The following is a 19425-nucleotide window of genomic DNA, read 5'->3' on the forward strand; positions in this document are numbered from 1 at the left end:
CCGTCCAACACACTTAACAAAGTAAAGCTGCAGCATCAGCGGTTTTTCATATTATTAGCATTAACATTGTTCAGATCTACCTACCATTTCCAAAAAAGATTATTTAAATACAGCTTATTTTACTCAAATATTTTGATTTAAAATAATGGGATAAAAGTGCCACACGTTTTGTTAAACTCTCTTGAGTTTTGCTTAAGATTAATTATGCCAAAATTATTTTGTTGTTATTGAAATATACTACCCAAATAAAAAGATGGGACAGTATAGAGAATGCAAATAAAACAGATGCAGTGTTTCTTACAATTACATCGACTCACATTCTAAAAACGTCGGAACAGGAACATTTAGGGCTAGTAATAAGTTAAAAAAACAACTAAATAATGTCATGATTTCAAACAGCTGATGTCAACAGTTGATTATGATCATGAATTGGCACAAATCATGTTCAGATGAAAGGAAGAAAACAGGTTAATTGATAAGGTGGTTTACAGGCTTAAAAGAACAATCTTTATATTTAAAATGATCGCTTCCATTTATACTAACAGCATTTACTTTTACTTCTACTTTTAATACTTAAGTACATTTAATATCAAATTACTTTTGATACTTAAGTACATTAAACATCAGATACTTTTAGACTTTTACTCAAGTAATATTCTAAAAGGTGACTTTTACTTCTATCAAAGTAAATTTCTGGTAAGATACTTGTACTTTTACTCAAGTATGGCCTTCCGGTACTTTATACACCACTGTACGTAATGGAAACTAAATGTAATCGGGTAATTTGACAATTTGACAACTAGACTGGAAGACTGTTGACCCAAGGCAGATTGGGTCTATGGATTCATGCTGTTTAACCTAAATTCTGAAATGAAGGTTCAAGCAATGTTTAGCTGATCTTTAACTGTTCAGAGCCTGTGCACACTGTAGGCTCGGATTCCTGTTCTTGGCTGACTGGCACCTCCGCCTCAAAGTTGTAGGTGATTTTGGAAAGCTGAAATCTTTTCAGCTTACTATTGTTGTTTGTTTATTAAGATTTTAACGTCATGTTTCACACTTTTGGTTACATTCATGACAGGAACTGTAGTTACACATTACACAAGATTCATAACTTCTTAAGATTATATCGAACACAGTCATGGAGTCATTTAGTGTCTCCAATTCACCTCACTTGCATGTCTTTGGACTGTGGGAGGAAACCGGAGCTCCCGAAGTAAACCCACACAGACACGGGGAGAACATGCAAACTCCACACAGACAGGACCCGGACCGCCCCACCTGGGGATCAAACCCAGGACCTTCTTGCTGTGAGGCGACAGTGCTACCCACTTAGCCACTGTGCCGCCTACTATTGTTGTAAAAAGTATTTTGTTGAGTTACCATTGTTTTTCTTTCAGCTTGAGCCAGTCTGGCCTTTTTACTCCGACTTGATGCATCAATAATGTGTTTTCGCCAGCGAAACTGCCCCTTACTGAATGTTTTTATTGTTTTCCACACCACAGTGTGTACACTCTAGTAAGTGTTAAACAGTCCACATGGAAATCAGCAGCCGGTCAATCCAATCTTTTGACTTTTGTCTGTAAGATTTTATGCAGTGAACTCCTGAACATGACTGTCTAATTGGATAAATATATAAATAAGCAGATATACAGGTGTTTCTTAAAAACTGTTAGCGTATTGCAGTGGATCTGGTCAAATCAAAATCCAGTATTTCAGGTCAGTAATGGCACTGATACAGAAAATAATTATCAGAACAGTGCAATTCTGGAAACATATCATCCATACTCATACTTTTTCACCCGCACTCACCTCTTTGTTAAGTTTGTCCAGCGTTCTCTCGTTTTGTCTCTTCTGATCGTCCAGTTGTGTGTTCTCTCTGCGGAGAGCGTCCCTCTCTCTGTCTCTCTCCTCCAGAGCTCGGGACAGCTCGTCTCTTTCCTGGCTAAGTTTGCCGCTGCTGCGCTTGATCTCCTCTAGCTGTAACCTCAGCCTCCGATTCTCATCCTGCAGCCCCTGCTCTGCATCCATGTTCTGAGATACCTGTTCCTGCAGCTGCGACTGCACATGCAGAGGAATGAAGGCACCTGTTAAATCAAGCTGTTGCTCATCTACTAGTCAAGTGTGTTTACGTCATTGTAGAGTGTACAAAAAATACTAATGCAATATAAAACGTTAATATAATCGAAATGATGTAGATCAAAATGAAGAATAGATGATTTAAATATAGGAGAGAAAACAAGCTGCCTTTGTAGCAGGGATCAACTTCAGTATGATCCTAGTACTCTCAAATTTTACTGACACCTGAATTTAATACATATTTTAATAGAGCAGCATATCTGGTTACAAAAGGTTCACCAGATCCACAGATCCACAGAGAATCTATGTTATATTAATAACCATAAGCAGAATGTTCCTTTTGACTGCTCTCATAATCAGGGGTTGCCACAGCAGATCATTCTGGTCCACATACCTGATTTGGCACAGGTTTTACACCAGATGCCCTCCCTGATGCATCCCTCCCAGTCTTATCCAAGCTTAGAACTGGTACTTAAAGCGCACTTCCTCAGACATAGCCAATCATGTCTGTGTAGATGCCCGACTGGACATAAGCACCACTGAGATTCAAACCTCAGATCTTAGTGGTAGTGTGCTAACGTATTTTACAGCTGCGCCACAACTACTGCACCGTCTGTGCAGTAGAAATATACATCACTCACCTCCATACGTGTAATTTTTTCCTTGAGGCGTGTGTTGGCCTCCTCCAGCACCTCATGCTCGTTTGTAAGAGTGTGCATGTCTGTCTGGGAAGAGCTGAATCTGGCTTTTTCTTTTAGCAGCTCCTCTTCATTCAGGAACAACTGACTGCGCAGACGCTCTGTCTCAGAACGTACTGTACTCAAGTCCCCACGCAGAGACTCCACCACTGAAGGATCAGCAAGCTACCGGACAGACAGGGCAACAATGAAAGAGCGCTACAAAAACTACCATTAGCATTTGTGTAGACAAGTACAGTATAATGTATTTATGATAATGCTTCTCCAAATTTTACACCAAATATGACAATAGATCCAACCAACATCTCCAAGTACCAATGAGAAGTCATCGTAGAGAAACCAACACCATACACAGCAGACCTGTCTGTTCCTTCTCCATCCCAGTATAGGTACAAACCCCATTTTGGGAAAAGTTTTTAACTATTATATTTTGTTTGTCTGTTTGTTTATTTTATGGTTTAACGCCATGTTAACACGTTGGTCACATTCATGGCAGGATCACTGAAGTTTTATCTGAAGTCTTAGTCTTTCTTGTTTCATCTTAGTTTTATTTATCTTCATATTATGTAAGTTCTCAGTTTTTTTTCCCGTGATTTGTTGATTAAGGGGTTTAACATCATGTCTTCATGTAATTAATAATCGTGGCTGAGAGGTGCTTGGTTAGATTTTTGATGTTTTCACACTTTTGTGATTAGTTCAGTTATTGCAAGAAATTTTATTACTTTTTTTATAGTGTTTAAATTAAAGAGTTGAAAATTTCTATCAGATTATTCGGGATTCCTAACTGATTTCTTATTGTACTGTACTTGTGACATTCGATAATGATGTGCTTTATTGTTAAGATGGTATGGCATGTTTCACATGTTGGTGGGGGTCCCCCTCTCAATAGATATGAATGAGTCAATTGGGTGTGTCCGATGCGGCATCTAGTCCATACAGCTTGCTCCATTCTGTTTGTTGGCATAGGTTTCTGGTGTGTGTTGATATTGGGGTATATTTCATGAAGTTTATTGTTGTGTTGTAATTTCCATTCAAGCTGCCATTTGTTTCTGATGTATTTAATTCTGTGGTTTGGTGTCTGATATTAATAGTTTATTTTTTGGTTGTTGTATGGTTGTAGGTTTACGTGCTAGCCTGTCGGCCTCTTCGTTTCCCTGAATGTCAATGTGTCCTGGGATCCAGCAAAATTTTATTTCAAAGTTTTCTTTAGTTAGTCTTTGGGTTTGATCTAAAATTGTATTTATAGTTGGATGATCTTGCGATAATGTTTCCAGGGCTTGAAGACAAGATTTCGAATCTGTGTAGATTGTCTTTTTTGTTTTGATTCTAGTGCCATGGATATTGCTTGAGCTTCTGCTGAGAAAATCGAGCTCTATTTATGTAGCACCATACTTTGCAAAAGGCTGTTTGATGTTAATTATATTTTGTAAATATTAACAGATTTAGAATTTGATGCCTGCAACACTCTCAAAAACGTTGGCACAAAAGAATGTTTACCCTGTGTTACATCACATTTCCTATGAATGATACTTAATCGTTTGAAAACTGAGGGTACCAATTGTTGCAGTTTTGCAAATCAACGTCTGCCCATTTGTGCTCGATACAAGACTCAACAGTCTGTAGTCTGCATTCTCTGATTCACCTCATCTAGGTCCGCCATACATTTTCAGTAGGACACAGATCTGGACTGCAGGCAGGCCAGTTAAGCACATGCACGCTGTGTCTATGAATTACATGCAGGTTGTTGTAGCGCATGTACTGTAGAATGAGGCCTTGTATTGTCTTGCTGAAATAATTACTGACATCCTAGAAAAAAACAGTCACCTTGATGGCAGCACAAGTCTCTCCAAAATCCTGGTATAATGATACCTTCACACATATGCAAGTCAGCCATGCTGTAAACGTTTGAACCTAGTAACGTTGGAACTTTTGAACCTTTCACTGATAATAGTGAAAATGCATACTGTATTTTGGTACATCTGATAAAAGCGCAGGCCCAGAGAACTCGACCGTGTTTCTACATTGAATTAATGCCATATTTTCTCTTTCTCTAGTCAGTTTTTTGTAGTTTCAGGTTGCATTCTTTGATGCAGTGGTGGACTGATGTAGCATGTTTAGTTAGCACTTGTAATGAAATGTTCCCTGCCTGAATTAGCATGAGTTTTATGTAAATGAAACTAATTGGGGCATGTAAAATTAAAATAATATGTAAATAAGTGAATAATTTACCTGCTTAGATTTCTCATGGATTTTAACCAGCTCCTCTTTATCTTTCCGTGATTGGTCCTTTAGCCTGTCAATCTCATATTTCTGCTCAGCATCCATTTCCTGATTGCTCTTCTTTAGGGAAATGATCTCCATCGTCTTCCTGTCAAGATCCCCCTTTAGTTTGTCCACCTCGGCTTGAGACTTCTTCAGGTCTGCACGGCAGCGCTCCAGCTCCTGAACAGTACAACAGTATGTTATTATTTCAGAGAAGTACAGATACATTTATTCATATACAGTGACACCACGATTTAACAAACCTCCATCTAACGGATTTCGTATTTAACAGACAAAATCTGTAAAACCAAATGTCCAGTTAGATTCTTTAAAATTCCTGCGAGAAGCATACCAAGACCAGTAGTTCAGTAAGTGTCTACTAGCTGGCGACATCTCTCTGTTTACATGAGTGAGAAGCTTTATTTTGTTGGGAGGCTCGCTTTGTTCTCGCCTTTTTCCAGGTGTTCTATGCAAAATTTTTGGACAATCCTGACATCTCGTCCACCACACAAGGTAAATGGAATTTCTCCCCAGTAGTACAGTACACCAATTTTAATATTTATTTACAGGTTTTACATGACATATTTACATATCTATTTACGTTGTTCATTTTACTGTATATGTTCATATAATATGTGCATGTTTATCACTTTTGTGGTTAATGCTGTGCTTTCGTATATTTTCGAACCCCCTGGTTAAAAAAAAATGCATTTTACGGACCCCCCCCCTCCTTTTAGTCTGTTAATTCAAGGTTCCACTGTAGTTTGAAAAACTAAACGAGAACCTTTCCATTTGTGGTTTTAGTCTATCTACATTTAGTTTATTAATATACACTATAGGGCCAAATGTATAGACACTTTTCTAGTAATTGTTTCAGGGACTCCTGCTGCAAACATTTTATGTGAATCAAAGTGATGAATTCGGGCGGCAAGGTCAGCAGCACCAGTTTTGCCATGCATGTTGGTGGAGTGTAAAATGTGTTTATTTAATTATTTTAAGATTAAGGCCCTTCCTAATTTACGGCTGTGAAAAACGGGTCACCGACCGTGAAATGAGCCTTTTCCTGTGTAATATGCTATTTGCAGTAAAATTTAAAGTTTGTGTTTAGCGATTTAACATTCATCATTCGCACAGCATTCAAGTGCCTCACGTTTACTGGTTTGTTTGCACTATGAGGCGGTCCTAGCAATCCTACGGCAATTCAGTTAGCAATCGGTTAGTCAAAATGTCCAATATGTCAAAGTCAAAAGCAGCTAAAAACACAACTCAGGTAACTGAGTTTGTTAAACTCCCAATTAATTCTGTGAAAGTGGGGGTGTCAAAACACAGATGAGTATTTTCGTATATGAGACAGTCTTGAATGGTCGCTGAATGTTCTAGGTTTACATTTAACTATTAAGGTAGACTGTGCTGTGTATTGTAGATTTCATTTATTCTATCATTCAGTTTATGAGTGTTATTAAAAGACTGCCATAAAATGTGGCTCTTTTCTTTAAATATTCGTGAAATCTGTGATCGAGGTCCATGAAATTAAGCACATTTTCCCGTGAATTCAGTAGTGCCCTAATTATGACTCATACAAAAATACTGAAATATGTAAGCATGTGTACCTGGGTGAAAGTTTGAGTTGGTTTGACATCAGGGATCTGCTGTTTCATTGTGCTCAGTCTCTCCTGTAGCTCCTTTAGCTCCTCTTCAAACTCATCCTTTTCTAGACGAGTCTGAAGAAGCCTGACACGTGAACACACCCAGAATAGTGACTTAAAATTAGAAACACCTGCAGTGAGATATTAGTATTGTTTGTTTCTAGCCAAAAAATTCACAAGGAAATTAGTGCAGCAATTAGGCAGCACAACAGAGGAGGCAGTTAGGTAAAGAAGCCAACTTTCAGCACCTAGAGAAAAAAATCTATATTATCTCATTTTTAATTGTTGATCTTGAAAGTCAGAATTTTAGTTCAAAAAGTCTAACTCTTTATATTAAAAAGGCAGACTTCTGACCTAATATCTTCTACATTTACGCCATTTAGTAGACACATTTATCCAAAGGAATTTGAGCAATTGAGGGCAACCTTTAAATTACCAGTCTAGAACCTTAACCACTAAGCCACCACTGCTCTATATACAGTGTATCACAAAAGTGAGTACACCCCTCACATTTCTGCAAATATTTCATTATATCTTTTCATGGGACAACACTATAGAAATAAAACTTGGATATAACTTAGAGTAGTCAGTGTACAACTTGTATAGCAGTGTAGATTTACTGTCTTCTGAAAATAACTCAACACACAGCCATTAATGTCTAAATGGCTGGCAACATAAGTGAGTACACCCCACAGTGAACATGTCCAAATTGTGCCCAAAGTGTCAATATTTTGTGTGACCACCATTATTATCCAGCACTGCCTTAACCCTCCTGGGCATGGAATTCACCAGAGCTGCAGGGGTTGCTACTGGAATCCTCTTCCACTCCTCCATGATGACATCACGGAGCTGGTGGATGTTAGACACCTTGAACTCCTCCACCTTCCACTTGAGGATGCGCCACAGGTGCTCAATTGGGTTTAGTCCATCACCTTTACCTTCAGCTTCCTCAGCAAGGCAGTTGTCATCTTGGAGGTTGTGTTTGGGGTCGTTATCCTGTTGGAAAACTGCCAGTTTTCGAAGGGAGGGGATCATGCTCTGTTTCAGAATGTCACAGTACATGTTGGAATTCATGTTTCCCTCAATGAACTGCAGCTCCATAGTGCCAGCAACACTCATGTAGCCCAAGACCATGATGCTACCACCACCATGCTTGACTGTAGGCAAGATACAGTTGTCTTGGTACTTCTCACCAGGGCGCCGCCACACATGCTGGACACCATCTGAGCCAAACAAGTTTATCTTGGTCTCGTCAGACCACAGGGCATTCCAGTGATCCATGTTCTTGGACTGCTTGTCTTCAGCAAACTGTTTGCGGGCTTTCTTGTGCGTCAGCTTCCTTCTGGGATGACGACCATGCAGACTGAGTTGATTCAGTGTGCGGCGTATGGTCTGAGCACTGACAGGCTGACCTCCCACGTCTTCAACCTCTGCAGCAATGTTGGCAGCACTCATGTGTCTATTTTTTAAAGCCAACCTCTGGATATGACGCCGAACACGTGGACTCAACTTCTTTGGTCGACCCTGGCGAAGCCTGTTCCGAGTGGAACCTGTCCTGGAAAACCGCTGTATGACCTTGGCCACCATGCTGTAGCTCAGTTTCAGGGTGTTAGCAATCTTCTTATAGCCCAGGCCATCTTTGTGGAGAGCAACAATTCTATTTCTCACATCCTCAGAGAGTTCTTTGCCATGAGGTGCCATGTTGAATATCCAGTGGCCAGTATGAGAGAATTGTACCCAAAACACCAAATTTAACAGCGCTGCTCCCCATTTACACCTGGGACCCTGACACATGACACCAGGGAGGGACAACGACACATTTGGGCACAATTTGGACATGTTCACTGTGGGGTGTACTCACTTATGTTGCCAGCTATTTAGACATTAATGGCTGTGTGTTGAGTTATTTTCAGAAGACAGTAAATCTACACTGCTATACAAGCTGTACACTGACTACTCTAAATTATATCCAAGTTTCATGTCTATAGTGTTGTCCCATGAAAAGATATAATGAAATATTTGCAGAAATGTGAGGGGTGTACTCACTTTTGTGATACACTGTACATTACATCTTCATGATTCACTTAAACTAGCATGCTGTGTCTTAAACTGCAAACTTCCCTATCCAATTGCTTTGCTACTTTGCATCTTCAATTTGGAGAGGACTCAATGACTGTGCTCTTGCAGAAAATAGGGTTCATAGAGACTGTTGAACAAGTTTGGTGTGGAGGAACTCCAGTGGCCTGCATAGAACCCTAACCTCAACCCCTGAAAAGACACTTGTATGTAAACACAGAGTTGTCAAATTAATTATGTAAAGCTATATTATGGTGGGTTCTACACAAAATAAAAACAATGAAAGAGGTAAAACAGCAAAAGGCTGCAATCTGGCAAGCGTGCTCATTATTCAGGTGACCAGTAGTAAACCTGAGGGAAGAAACAACCACTAGTTACAAGCAAACAGTAATTGAAATGATGTGAAGTGAAACACTGTTGCTGTGGTAAATAAACAAAGGGTAAGGCAGGATTGTAAATGCAGTTCTTCAGTTGAGTATGTATATATACAATAAGTGTATACAACTTCCTTACTCTTGTTTGGTGTCGCGGTGCTCCTCTCTGATGTTCTGGAACTGATTTCTCCAATGGCCTCCTTCCTCCTTGCTTTCCTCTAGCTGCTGCTGTAGTGAGCGCACAGTGGTGTTCACCCGCTGCCGTTCCATCTCTATACCCGCCTGAGACTGACAAAGATTGAGCAAAAGATGTTAAACAGGGCACTCAAAATGACTACATTACCTAATTCTGCCTGTCCTTTGCAAGACACCACAGTTTCACAAACGTTTTAGTGGGTGCTGTCAAACTAGCCCTATTTATGTTGACAGGGATAAAACTTTTTTTTGTTTGTTTATGCATTTTCTCCTCTTTTCCTCCCGACTTTTAGCATATTCAATTACCCAATTGCATTACGCTTCCTCTCTACCAATGCCGATCCCAGCCCTGATTGAGGTGAGCGAGACTGACACACGCCCCCTCCGACACGTGTGCAGTAGCCGACTGCATCTTTTCACCTGCACGAGGCGAGTTCATATGCAGATCAGCTTTTTATATGGAGAGCTAACAACCCCGATCAACGCATTATTCCTTGACTCGGGCGCAATCAATTAGCCTCAGTAATTGCCTTAGTTATGAGGAGTCCTTATCCGGCTCCCATCCTGTATGAACAACAGCCAATCGTTGTTCATGTAGGTGCCCAGCCCAGCCGCATGACAGAGCTGAGTTTCGAGCCGACGAGTTCGTAATGTCAGCTCTGGTGTGCTAGCGTGTTTTACCGTTTTACCCCGACAGATAAAACTTTATATAACTTCCTAGCCCATCAAATGATTATAGGCTAGAAGGTTGCAGTTGCTGTGTGAGGATTTTTAACCCAGCAAATCAAGTCCACAATAAACTCCTTCACCTTCACAGAGCCCTGACCCTAACCCTTGTGAACACCATTAGGATCAAAAGAGATTTTGGGGTGTGTCAAACCACACATTCCAAAACGCACATTAAAAAGCCATTAAAAAAAAAAAAAAATCAGTGAAAACTTTAATATTTGCCACCACGGGTTGGGGGGAATAACACAGGGGCAATTCATATTATGCCTTTAGATTTGGAGTAGTGTGTTTAACCAGATCATGATAAGGCGTCTACATGGTACACAGCTCTATGATTTTTTTCCCCCATTTCAGTAAACTGTAAGGAAATTTCACACTGCATGCTAAGTGGAACTGCCAGCTTTCAGTGTCAATATTAACTGTCTGTATTCACTGTCAATATTGCTACACACAAGTGTGCTAACAGTGCCTGTGATCTGATGATACAAAGACACAGCAGTATTAGTACAGGGAAACAATATTCAAGGATGAAGGAGAAGTGAGTGAATACAACTTAATAGTTGTGTATATAATTATAATATAAATAAGCTGAAGCAAATAAAGGCTGGTTGTTGGGTCCAAATGATCTAATCATGTTGTAAACCAATTGTAGCTCTTACAGACTAGCAGTTGATTTTAGGATCAGCAGTATTATGTAGGGATTGAATGATTGAGACATGGAAGTATTAACAAAATAACCTGCTATAATAACAGTGCGCTCAACAGACATAAGCTTTGTCTTCATTGGTGGAGCAACAGTGACTCCCGTCTGGTTGAAGCTCTGGTACAAGTAGTAGAGAATACACAAAGAGCATAGTGTGACCAATCTAGTAGTTTCCAATTCCCTCCACTCTAAAATCTTGTGGAAAGCCTTCCCATATTAATGCCCATGAAATAGGACGTCCAACAATATCATGATCAGGATTCCACATACATTAAGCCATATAGTGCATTATGATTGAATCTTTCTTTGTGCCTAAGTAAATAGGGCTAGTTTGACTGCACTCATTAAACCCTTTCCTGCTTGCACCACTCCGCAATGGCTGAGGAAAGCTTGTTTGGCCATGTCTGAGACAGGAAAGGCAGGATGATGATTTAACTCCTCACAATTTAAATAGTGACCCCTACTGTCTGGTTGAGGTGTTGGTCTAGGTGGTAGAGGGATGCAGAGAGGAGGTGTGCTCCTATGTATGGGTTAATGGCTCTTTGTACGGATCCACCAATAGCAGGTTAAAACAGTTGTTAGAAGTGGTTGGATTTACAGAGGTGGCCTGTGCTAGCCTGCAGCGGAGGAATCTCATTAGGAACTAAAAATAAATGCAGTGGGAGGAAAAAGTGGCTCAAACTGGCCTTTCTAAACAAAGTATTTTAGCCCAGGACATTTTCATTGAATCAAACATCTAACACAGCTTAACTACCCTCCTGTATAAGCTTCTCCACTATTGTTTGAGGTTCAACAAGGTTCAGTGTTGGGTGCTCTCTAATTTCAAAATGCAGTGATGTGGGTGTTTTAGCCACTGTAAGCTTTTACATGTGTTTACCTGTGAAACCTGGGCCATGCTAGACCTCAGTCTCTCCATGTCTTGGTTGTACTGGTCTCTGAGAGTTTCGACCTCTTTGTCATGGGTGGCCACCTCATCCTTCAGAGCTCCTTTTAGAGCAGTCAGCTCCCGCTCTTTCTGTCTCAGAACATCCTCCTGCCTCTGATACAGTGCGACACCTTGAGCCAGCTCATTTTGCAGGGTCAGCAAGTCCTACACACCAGTTCAACATTACAAAAACATTACACTCATGGCACAGCACGTATACATAGCTAAGGTGTGTAATTAGTGCAAATACACTGAGCTTTATGCCATTGGATATAGACACTCAGGTGGGGCAACAGTCAAATATGTTAGTCCACCACTGTAGGGTGTATGGTTAAATCCCAAAAGTGGCATTAGCCTCTCTATGATTATGTTAGTGGAAGGGAAGGCCAGATGGGGTGTAACTCATACTGTCTGTGCTGTTGAGAGTGCATATGAGCCAAGACTCTCTGTAAGAATTTGGCTTGACGTGTCGTTTGTGTTTGTACCGCTTGGATTGTGTCGTTTCTTGCTCTGCTGGTTGACTCTTTCCTCAGCTCATCGTGCAGCCCGGCTAGCTGGTCCTCCAACTGTCTAACACAAGACTCTGCATTCTCTCGGTCCATACGCAGCTGAGTCAGCCTGAGACACAGACACATATTACTGATACAGTACAGACACTTATCGAAGGGTACATACAGTAAGCAAAGGCTGTGTAATTCAAAATGCATCTTACTCAGAATGTGTTTGATCCAATTTGTTCTTCTTCCTGCTGATCTCCTCTTTCAGATAAATATTTTCGTCCAGACATTGTTCAAACTCAGCTTTAAGTGCAGAGTCTGGTCTGTTCATCTGCGACTGCAAAAATATAAATAGCTAGTGTCTGATAAGTCCTGAATGCAGTATATTACTGTCAGTTGGGCTACTATAGAGAGACATACACCGATCAGCCATAACATTAAAACCACCTCCTTGTCCATTTTATCAGCTTCACTTACCATATAGAAGCACTTTGTAGTTCTACAATTACTGACTGTAGTCCATCTGTTTCTCTGTCCATCTGGACCCCCACAGGACCACCACAGAGCAGGTATTATTTAGGTGGTGGATCATTCTCAGCACTGCAGTGACACTGACATGGTGGTGGTGTGTTAGTGTGTGTTGTGTTGGTATGAGTGGATCAGACACAGCAGCGCTGCTGGAGTATTTAAATACCGTGTCCACTCACAGTCCACTCTATTAGACACTCTTACCTAGTTGGTCCACCTTGTAGATGTAAAGTCAGAGACGATCGCTCATCTATTGCTGCTGTTTGAGTTGGTCATCTTCTAGACCTTCATCAGTGGTCACAGGACGCTGCCCATGGGGCGCTGTTGGCTGGATATTTTTGGTTGGTGGAGTATTCTCAGTCCAGCAGTGACAGTGAGGTGTTAAAAAACTCCATCAGCATTGCTGTGTCTGATCCACTCATACCAGCACAACACACACTAACACGCCACCACCATGTCAGTGTCACTGCAGTGCTGAGAATGACCCACCACCCAAATAATACCTGCTCTGTAGTGGTCCTGGGAGAGTCCTGACTAGGGCTGTCGCGGTAACCGCAATTTTGAAATACAGCGGTATAGACCAGCCAACCGCAGGGCATGCCAAGCAACCGCCACAACCGCAATGTTCATGTTTTTTCTTTCTTTCTTTTTTCTTTTTTTTTGTTGCAGGGTCCATCTTGTTTTACGCTTACATTTGGGCGTAATAAATGTTAAATGAATTCATAATGAAAATGAGCTAACTGTCATCTTCCTGCCACCTGTTCGCATCCGTTGCTGCTGAGTGTCAGGCTTTGTGTTTTAAGATGGAAACAATGGCAACATTAATTACAGGCAAGTTTATTAATGATCAAATTGAGTTCACACTCAATAAAATACTTGTAATTTAGACTATATTTAAACAGCCTTGGCATACTAAAACACTTAATGACAGTTAATATGGCATTGCAGCCTGCAAATATTCTCCTGCTGGCTTGCTGGAATGATTTAAATGTATTTTTTCGTTGAATAAAAATGTATTGAAACAAATAATAACTAGTATATATTGTTATGTTAATTATACCTACTAAATAGGTAGTTAATAGTGGCGCGACAACCAGGCTAGATTTCCTCTGCTCTCTAAAGTCGCATGCAGGTACAGTACGTGTGTATTAGTGTAACGAGCACCATCAGAGAGAGATTTAGTGCCGGGAACATCGCAGGTTTAAGGTCTTACAGACTTCATTCTAAACAAAAGGTTTCATTTTATTTATTTATTTATTTTTTTTACTGTATTTTGATTAGATGTGCATTTAAAATATTTAGCCTAAACAGTTTGCTTTTTTTTGTTTCGCAGTGTATATCTAGCCTAGACTAGAAGCTAAATTTAAACCTTTTTTTAATAGAGAAAAGACGTGCATTCTTATTGCGCATCCCTGCTCTGTTCTGTATTTAACAATTAACACGCATTTGATTTGTCTTAAAGCTGTCTAATCTTCGTCATTAAAAAGCAATAATATACTGAATCATAGCCTAACAATAAAGCTTGTTTATATAGCTCTAAAATCCAGATAAATTAAGTAATTTTCAAAAACAAAAAAATGGCGATAATACCGCATACCGTGGTGTTGAGCCACGCTAAATACCGAAAGGGGAAATTCTTTCACCGCGACAGCCCTAGTCCTGACCATTGAAGAACAGCATGAAAGGGGGCTAACCCAGTATGCAGAGAAACAGATGGACTACAGTAATTGTAGAACTACAAAGTGCTTCTATATGCTATATAAGTGGGGCTGATAAAATGGACAATGTGTGTAGAAACAAGGAGGTGGTTTTAATGTTATGGCTGATCAGTGCCAGATTGAAATGCAATCACTACAATGGCAAAATGTGAAATGAAATACACAAGTCATTGCTTTTCCATAGTACCATGTAGATGTAGAACATGTAGCAAAATCTCAGTTACATTGTTTTAATGTCGCTTGACCCCTTTACTGAAATACAGTACACAAGGATTTGCAAATACAAAACAACATGCTGAATTTGTGTCAGATTTGTATACAATCAAAATGTGCCAAGATAAAAAGATCCGTTGCATTAAAGGTTTGCATTTAAAAGAATTAAATGCTAAATGTGTATCCGAATTATATACAAATCAGCTTGAAATGTGATTAACTCACAGCAGAACTAGTGAGTGTGCTGCTTTAAATGTGCCGCTTTAAATGTGCCAAAACAAAACGAAGTACAAGCATTGTATTGCAGTCCAAGCAGTGCTGTATTCGTGCCCAATGAAAAGTAATCACAGTCCAATTGCAAAATTTAATACCCCAAGTGAATGTGGGGCGTGGCTGAAAAACCTCCTTCTATTTTTTGCCATTAAGAGCCTTTTTTAACAAATCTGCCAGGCAGCCTTTGACATTTCTCTAGCTATTCAGCATAATAATATAGCTAACAAAAGATATATAAAGCCCATGGGTGCTAAAATCTTTCTTCAACAGCTAAACAGAAGCTGTAATAAAGACACATGCTTTACAAGCAGCATGTAACATAAAATTACCAGATTAAATTACATCAATGTGTTATAATTATCCCACAGTCTATAATCAGCACACCACCAACCTAGTATTTATCATGGTTCAAGCATTGGTGGCCTAATGACCCAAAGAAACACCGCACCTAAAATCACTCAAGAGGAAATAACACCGCTTGTTCCACACCTTAAAGTTACAAACTAAACTTTTTTCATTTGTTCAGGGGGTAGGGGTGACAATGTACAGAGCAATAGATGAGACTAGAATCATATACCCACATAGTGCATTTATATAGTAAGTGTAGCTCATAAAATGGGCAGTGAATGTTCAATCTTTAACCCCCTAAAGTTTTTCCTTTCCCTTAAATTATATCAGTTGCCCAGATGACAGAACGTTATTCCTTTATTACCCTATTTTCTACAGGAATAAACAAGAGTCATTAAGGCCAATTGAAAATGTAAATATTAAATGTAAAAAGTCAGGTTGTACTTACTCGCACCAGCTTTGACAGACTTTAGGTTTTCCTTGTATATTTTATAAATTGTATATTTGTGGGTTGGTATAGCTGCATCTGATGCTCGTTTATATGGATTTTCTTTACTGACTTCTTTACTAAATGCAGTAGTTAACCTGTAACTAAAATGATAAAGCTTTATATTTTCCGAACAGCTCGACAGTGACGTGTCTGCAAGCTGAGTATGTGTTGTGTATACAGTATACTGGGGCTCAGCTGTTCCAAGTGTTGGTTGGTCTGCGGCCAACTCATTATAAGACATAGACTGGTGCCAACTCTCAAAAAGCCCTTACTGTGATGCCCATTTAAGCACTGCATGTTAGTGAGTCTCACTGCATGCCAACAAGCCCACAGATCCAAATTCCAAACCTTTAATTGAACATGTTTATTTACTGGTGCACTAAAGATCTAGCATGATTCAATGCTAAAGCCGGACTGAAGCTGAAAGAAAACGATGCACATGACAGCACATGAAATAGAAGCTTTGGCTTTGGTTTATTCTTTTTTCCTTTGTATTGTTTTCATTGGCCCAATTTATTCTCTGATACACATGGAGCCACCAGGTGCCTATAACAAGGCGGTGGCAGATTCCTACAGGCCTCAGGATATTCGGAGGACCACTCTATTCTCTACATATTTCTCAACTGTGGTCCACTGTAAAATATAATTATTGTACATTTTATACCTCAGTCATTCATGTATTCCAAACCTGAAACTTATTATTAAATAAACCCATTATTTGCCATTCGAAATATGAACATAGCCAAGAATGTTGGAAGTATGAAAGCTGAAGTGTACCCTTCAAAGATAATCACAGTTCACTTCAAAGATAGTCATCAGACAGCTTCCTTACAAAATTCTTTTAAAAGTGCCATTGGTAAAGCTGATTACTTCAAAATGGGCTGCAGCCTAAAGCACAATACAAACACAACTGCACAGTTTAGGGCGCTCATGTGATGCAGAGTGGTCTAACAAGCTAGCCCACCACTACTGAGCTCTCGAGTTTTCAAGTTCAAATATCAGCTCTGCTATCGGCTAGCCGGGTGCCTACATAAAAACGATTGGTTATGTCTGAGGGTGGGCGGGCCAAAGGGATTCCTTATTACTGCTGCAAATGCAGCCTCAGCTGGCTGGTAAAAGGCGCCTGTACAGAGATGGGGAATAATGGAGATCAGAACATAGCCCTCCATGTGCGATACTGATTCTTGTGTAAACCCGTCGCTTACGGGTGAAAAGAAGCAGTTGGCTATTACACACGTCAGAGAGGGTGTGTATTAGCTACAGCCCTCCTCGGTCAAGGAGGGCTGCAGCAGGAGAGAAGATACTGAAGATACTGAAGAACTGGGTAATTGGATAAAAAAAGTGCATAAATAAAAGTTAAAAATTTTATTTAATTACATGTACCTATATCTTTTTAATGCAATGACATTTTGTTCTATACATTCATTTAGAAAAAAGAATGGAAGAACAGTTTTCGAAATCATCCCTGGACTTTGATAACATACATATAATTATGAGTGTATGTAAAGTTGTGACCACAACTGTAAGTATAAAAGTTGTATGCACTCTGACAGCAGTGATTCTGCCTGTGTGCAGTGTACCTTTAACCCCTGGATCCTATCGCAGATGATTCGGGCTCTGCGCTTAACTGTGGCATCATTCTCATTGCTCCTGAGACAGAAAAAGCAGAAAGGGCCACATTTGATTAATCTCTTACACTGTAAGTGGACACCCCTCTTCATTACTTAGTTTCAGCTACAAGCAATGCTATGGCCAACACTGATAACTGTGCCCCTGTACAAAAAGGTGAGGTTGCCAGCTGTCTGTCATTGAACACCTTTGAGATGAATTGGAACGTTAAGTGTGAGCCAGGTCGTCAACAGTTCCTGACCTGAGAAATGCTCTTTTTACTGAATGGGGATGGATTCCACAGACATGCTCCTTTCGCAAAAGAGAAGAGGATGTTCGAGGTAAAGCTTCAAAATAATGCTCATGGCTTTGGAACAGGACGTTTAACAAGTTCATGGTCAGATGTCCACATATTTTTGCCCATATAGTGTAACTGTCAGTGAAACAACTATTACTCTGTGTAATTACAGACTTATGCAAAAGTTGGGACACCTCATGTCTAGGAGTCCTGGATTTGACCAGGGGTGTACAAACTTTTGCATAAGACTGTAAATAAACATGGTAAAATTTATTGGGTTTAATGTGAACCAGTGAACAGAACTGTGTGTGAAGCTTTACCCCTGCCGTAGCACTCCGTAGATTATCTGCTGGATCTGACCCTCCTCACTGGTAACCTCTGCCCCTGAGCTCTGACTCTGATCCATCAGAAGATCAGGAGGTACCTGGAGACAGAAATTAGAGATTCCAAATGTTACATGAGATCTAAGAGCACACAAAGTACAACACTGTTGATAAGAATAATTGCATTACGCACAGGACGCATTTACATTTACACTGAGCAGATAATTTTATCAAAAGTCACTTACAACTGTGACCGATTACAATGCAAACAACTTAGGATTAAGCGCCTTGGTCAAGGGCCTAACAGTGGCAATGGGGCGGTGGTGGGGCTTTATTCAATAGCCTTCCAATTACTAGGACTGTGCATGAACCCCTGAGCTAAAATTATTCTTATGTTTTATTCAGTTTCAAGTATAGAAGTTAACAGTGACAGCCAATTGGTTTAAGAAATACAGGGGTTGGACAAAATAACTGAAACACCTGGTTTTAGACCACAATAATTTATTAGTATGGTGTAGGGCCTCCTTTTGCGGCCAATACAGCGTCAATTCGTCTTGGAAATGACATATACAAGTCCTGCACAGTGGTCAGAGGGATTTTAAGCCATTCTTCTTGCAGGATAGTGGCCAGGTCACTACGTGATGCTGGTGGAGGAAAACGTTTCCTGACTCGCTTCTCCAAAACACCCCAAAGTGGCTCAATAATATTTAGATCTGGTGACTGTGCAGGCCATGGGAGATGTTCAACTTCACTTTCATGTTCATCAAACCAATCTTTCACCAGTCTTGCTGTGTGTATTGGTGCATTGTCGTCCTGATACACGGCACCGCCATTGGATGCACATGGTCCTCCAGAATGGTTCGGTAGTCCTTGGCAGTGACGCGCCCATCTAGCACAAGTATTGGGCCAAGGGAATGCCATGATATGGCAGCCCAAACCATCACTGATCCACCCCCATGCTTCACTCTGGGCATGCAACAGTCTGGGTGGTACGCTTCTTTGGGGCTTCTCCACACCGTAACTCTCCCGGATGTGGGGAAAACAGTAAAGGTGGACTCATCAGAGAACAATACATGTTTCACATTGTCCACAGCCCAAGATTTGCGCTCCTTGCACCATTGAAACCGACGTTTGGCATTGGCATGAGTGACCAAAGGTTTGGCTATAGCAGCCCGGCCGTGTATATTGACCCTGTGGAGCTCCCGACGGACAGTTCTGGTGGAAACAGGAGAGTTGAGGTGCACATTTAATTGTGCCCTGATTTGGGCAGCCGTGGTTTTATGTTTTTTGGATACAATCCGGGTTAGCACCCGAACATCCCTTTCAGACAGCTTCCTCTTGCGTCCACTGTTAATCCTGTTGGATGTGGTTTGTCCTTCTTGGTGGTATGCTGACATTACCCTGGATACCGTGGCTCTTGATACATCACAAAGACTTGCTGTCTT

At 40.4% G+C, this 19425-nt stretch overlaps 1 protein-coding gene across 1 annotated transcript in view; it reads right to left on the reverse strand.

Moving 5' to 3' along the window:
- LOC134310981 (cingulin) overlaps positions 1 to 19425 on the reverse strand; it is a 63696-nt gene that overhangs the window by 11024 nt on the left and 33247 nt on the right. The window contains exons 4-13 of the mRNA XM_062992781.1: positions 17978 to 18081; positions 17332 to 17401; positions 12397 to 12518; positions 12170 to 12302; positions 11637 to 11849; positions 9272 to 9420; positions 6647 to 6767; positions 5004 to 5216; positions 2718 to 2939; positions 1810 to 2058 (exon numbers count right to left, since the gene is read on the reverse strand). Coding sequence (XP_062848851.1) covers positions 1810 to 2058; positions 2718 to 2939; positions 5004 to 5216; positions 6647 to 6767; positions 9272 to 9420; positions 11637 to 11849; positions 12170 to 12302; positions 12397 to 12518; positions 17332 to 17401; positions 17978 to 18081 — 1596 coding nt within the window. The remainder of the gene's footprint in view (positions 1 to 1809; positions 2059 to 2717; positions 2940 to 5003; positions 5217 to 6646; positions 6768 to 9271; positions 9421 to 11636; positions 11850 to 12169; positions 12303 to 12396; positions 12519 to 17331; positions 17402 to 17977; positions 18082 to 19425) is intronic.

This window comes from Trichomycterus rosablanca, chromosome 3, assembly GCF_030014385.1.
Source record: "Trichomycterus rosablanca isolate fTriRos1 chromosome 3, fTriRos1.hap1, whole genome shotgun sequence".
In the NCBI taxonomy this organism is placed as follows: domain Eukaryota; kingdom Metazoa; phylum Chordata; class Actinopteri; order Siluriformes; family Trichomycteridae; genus Trichomycterus; species Trichomycterus rosablanca.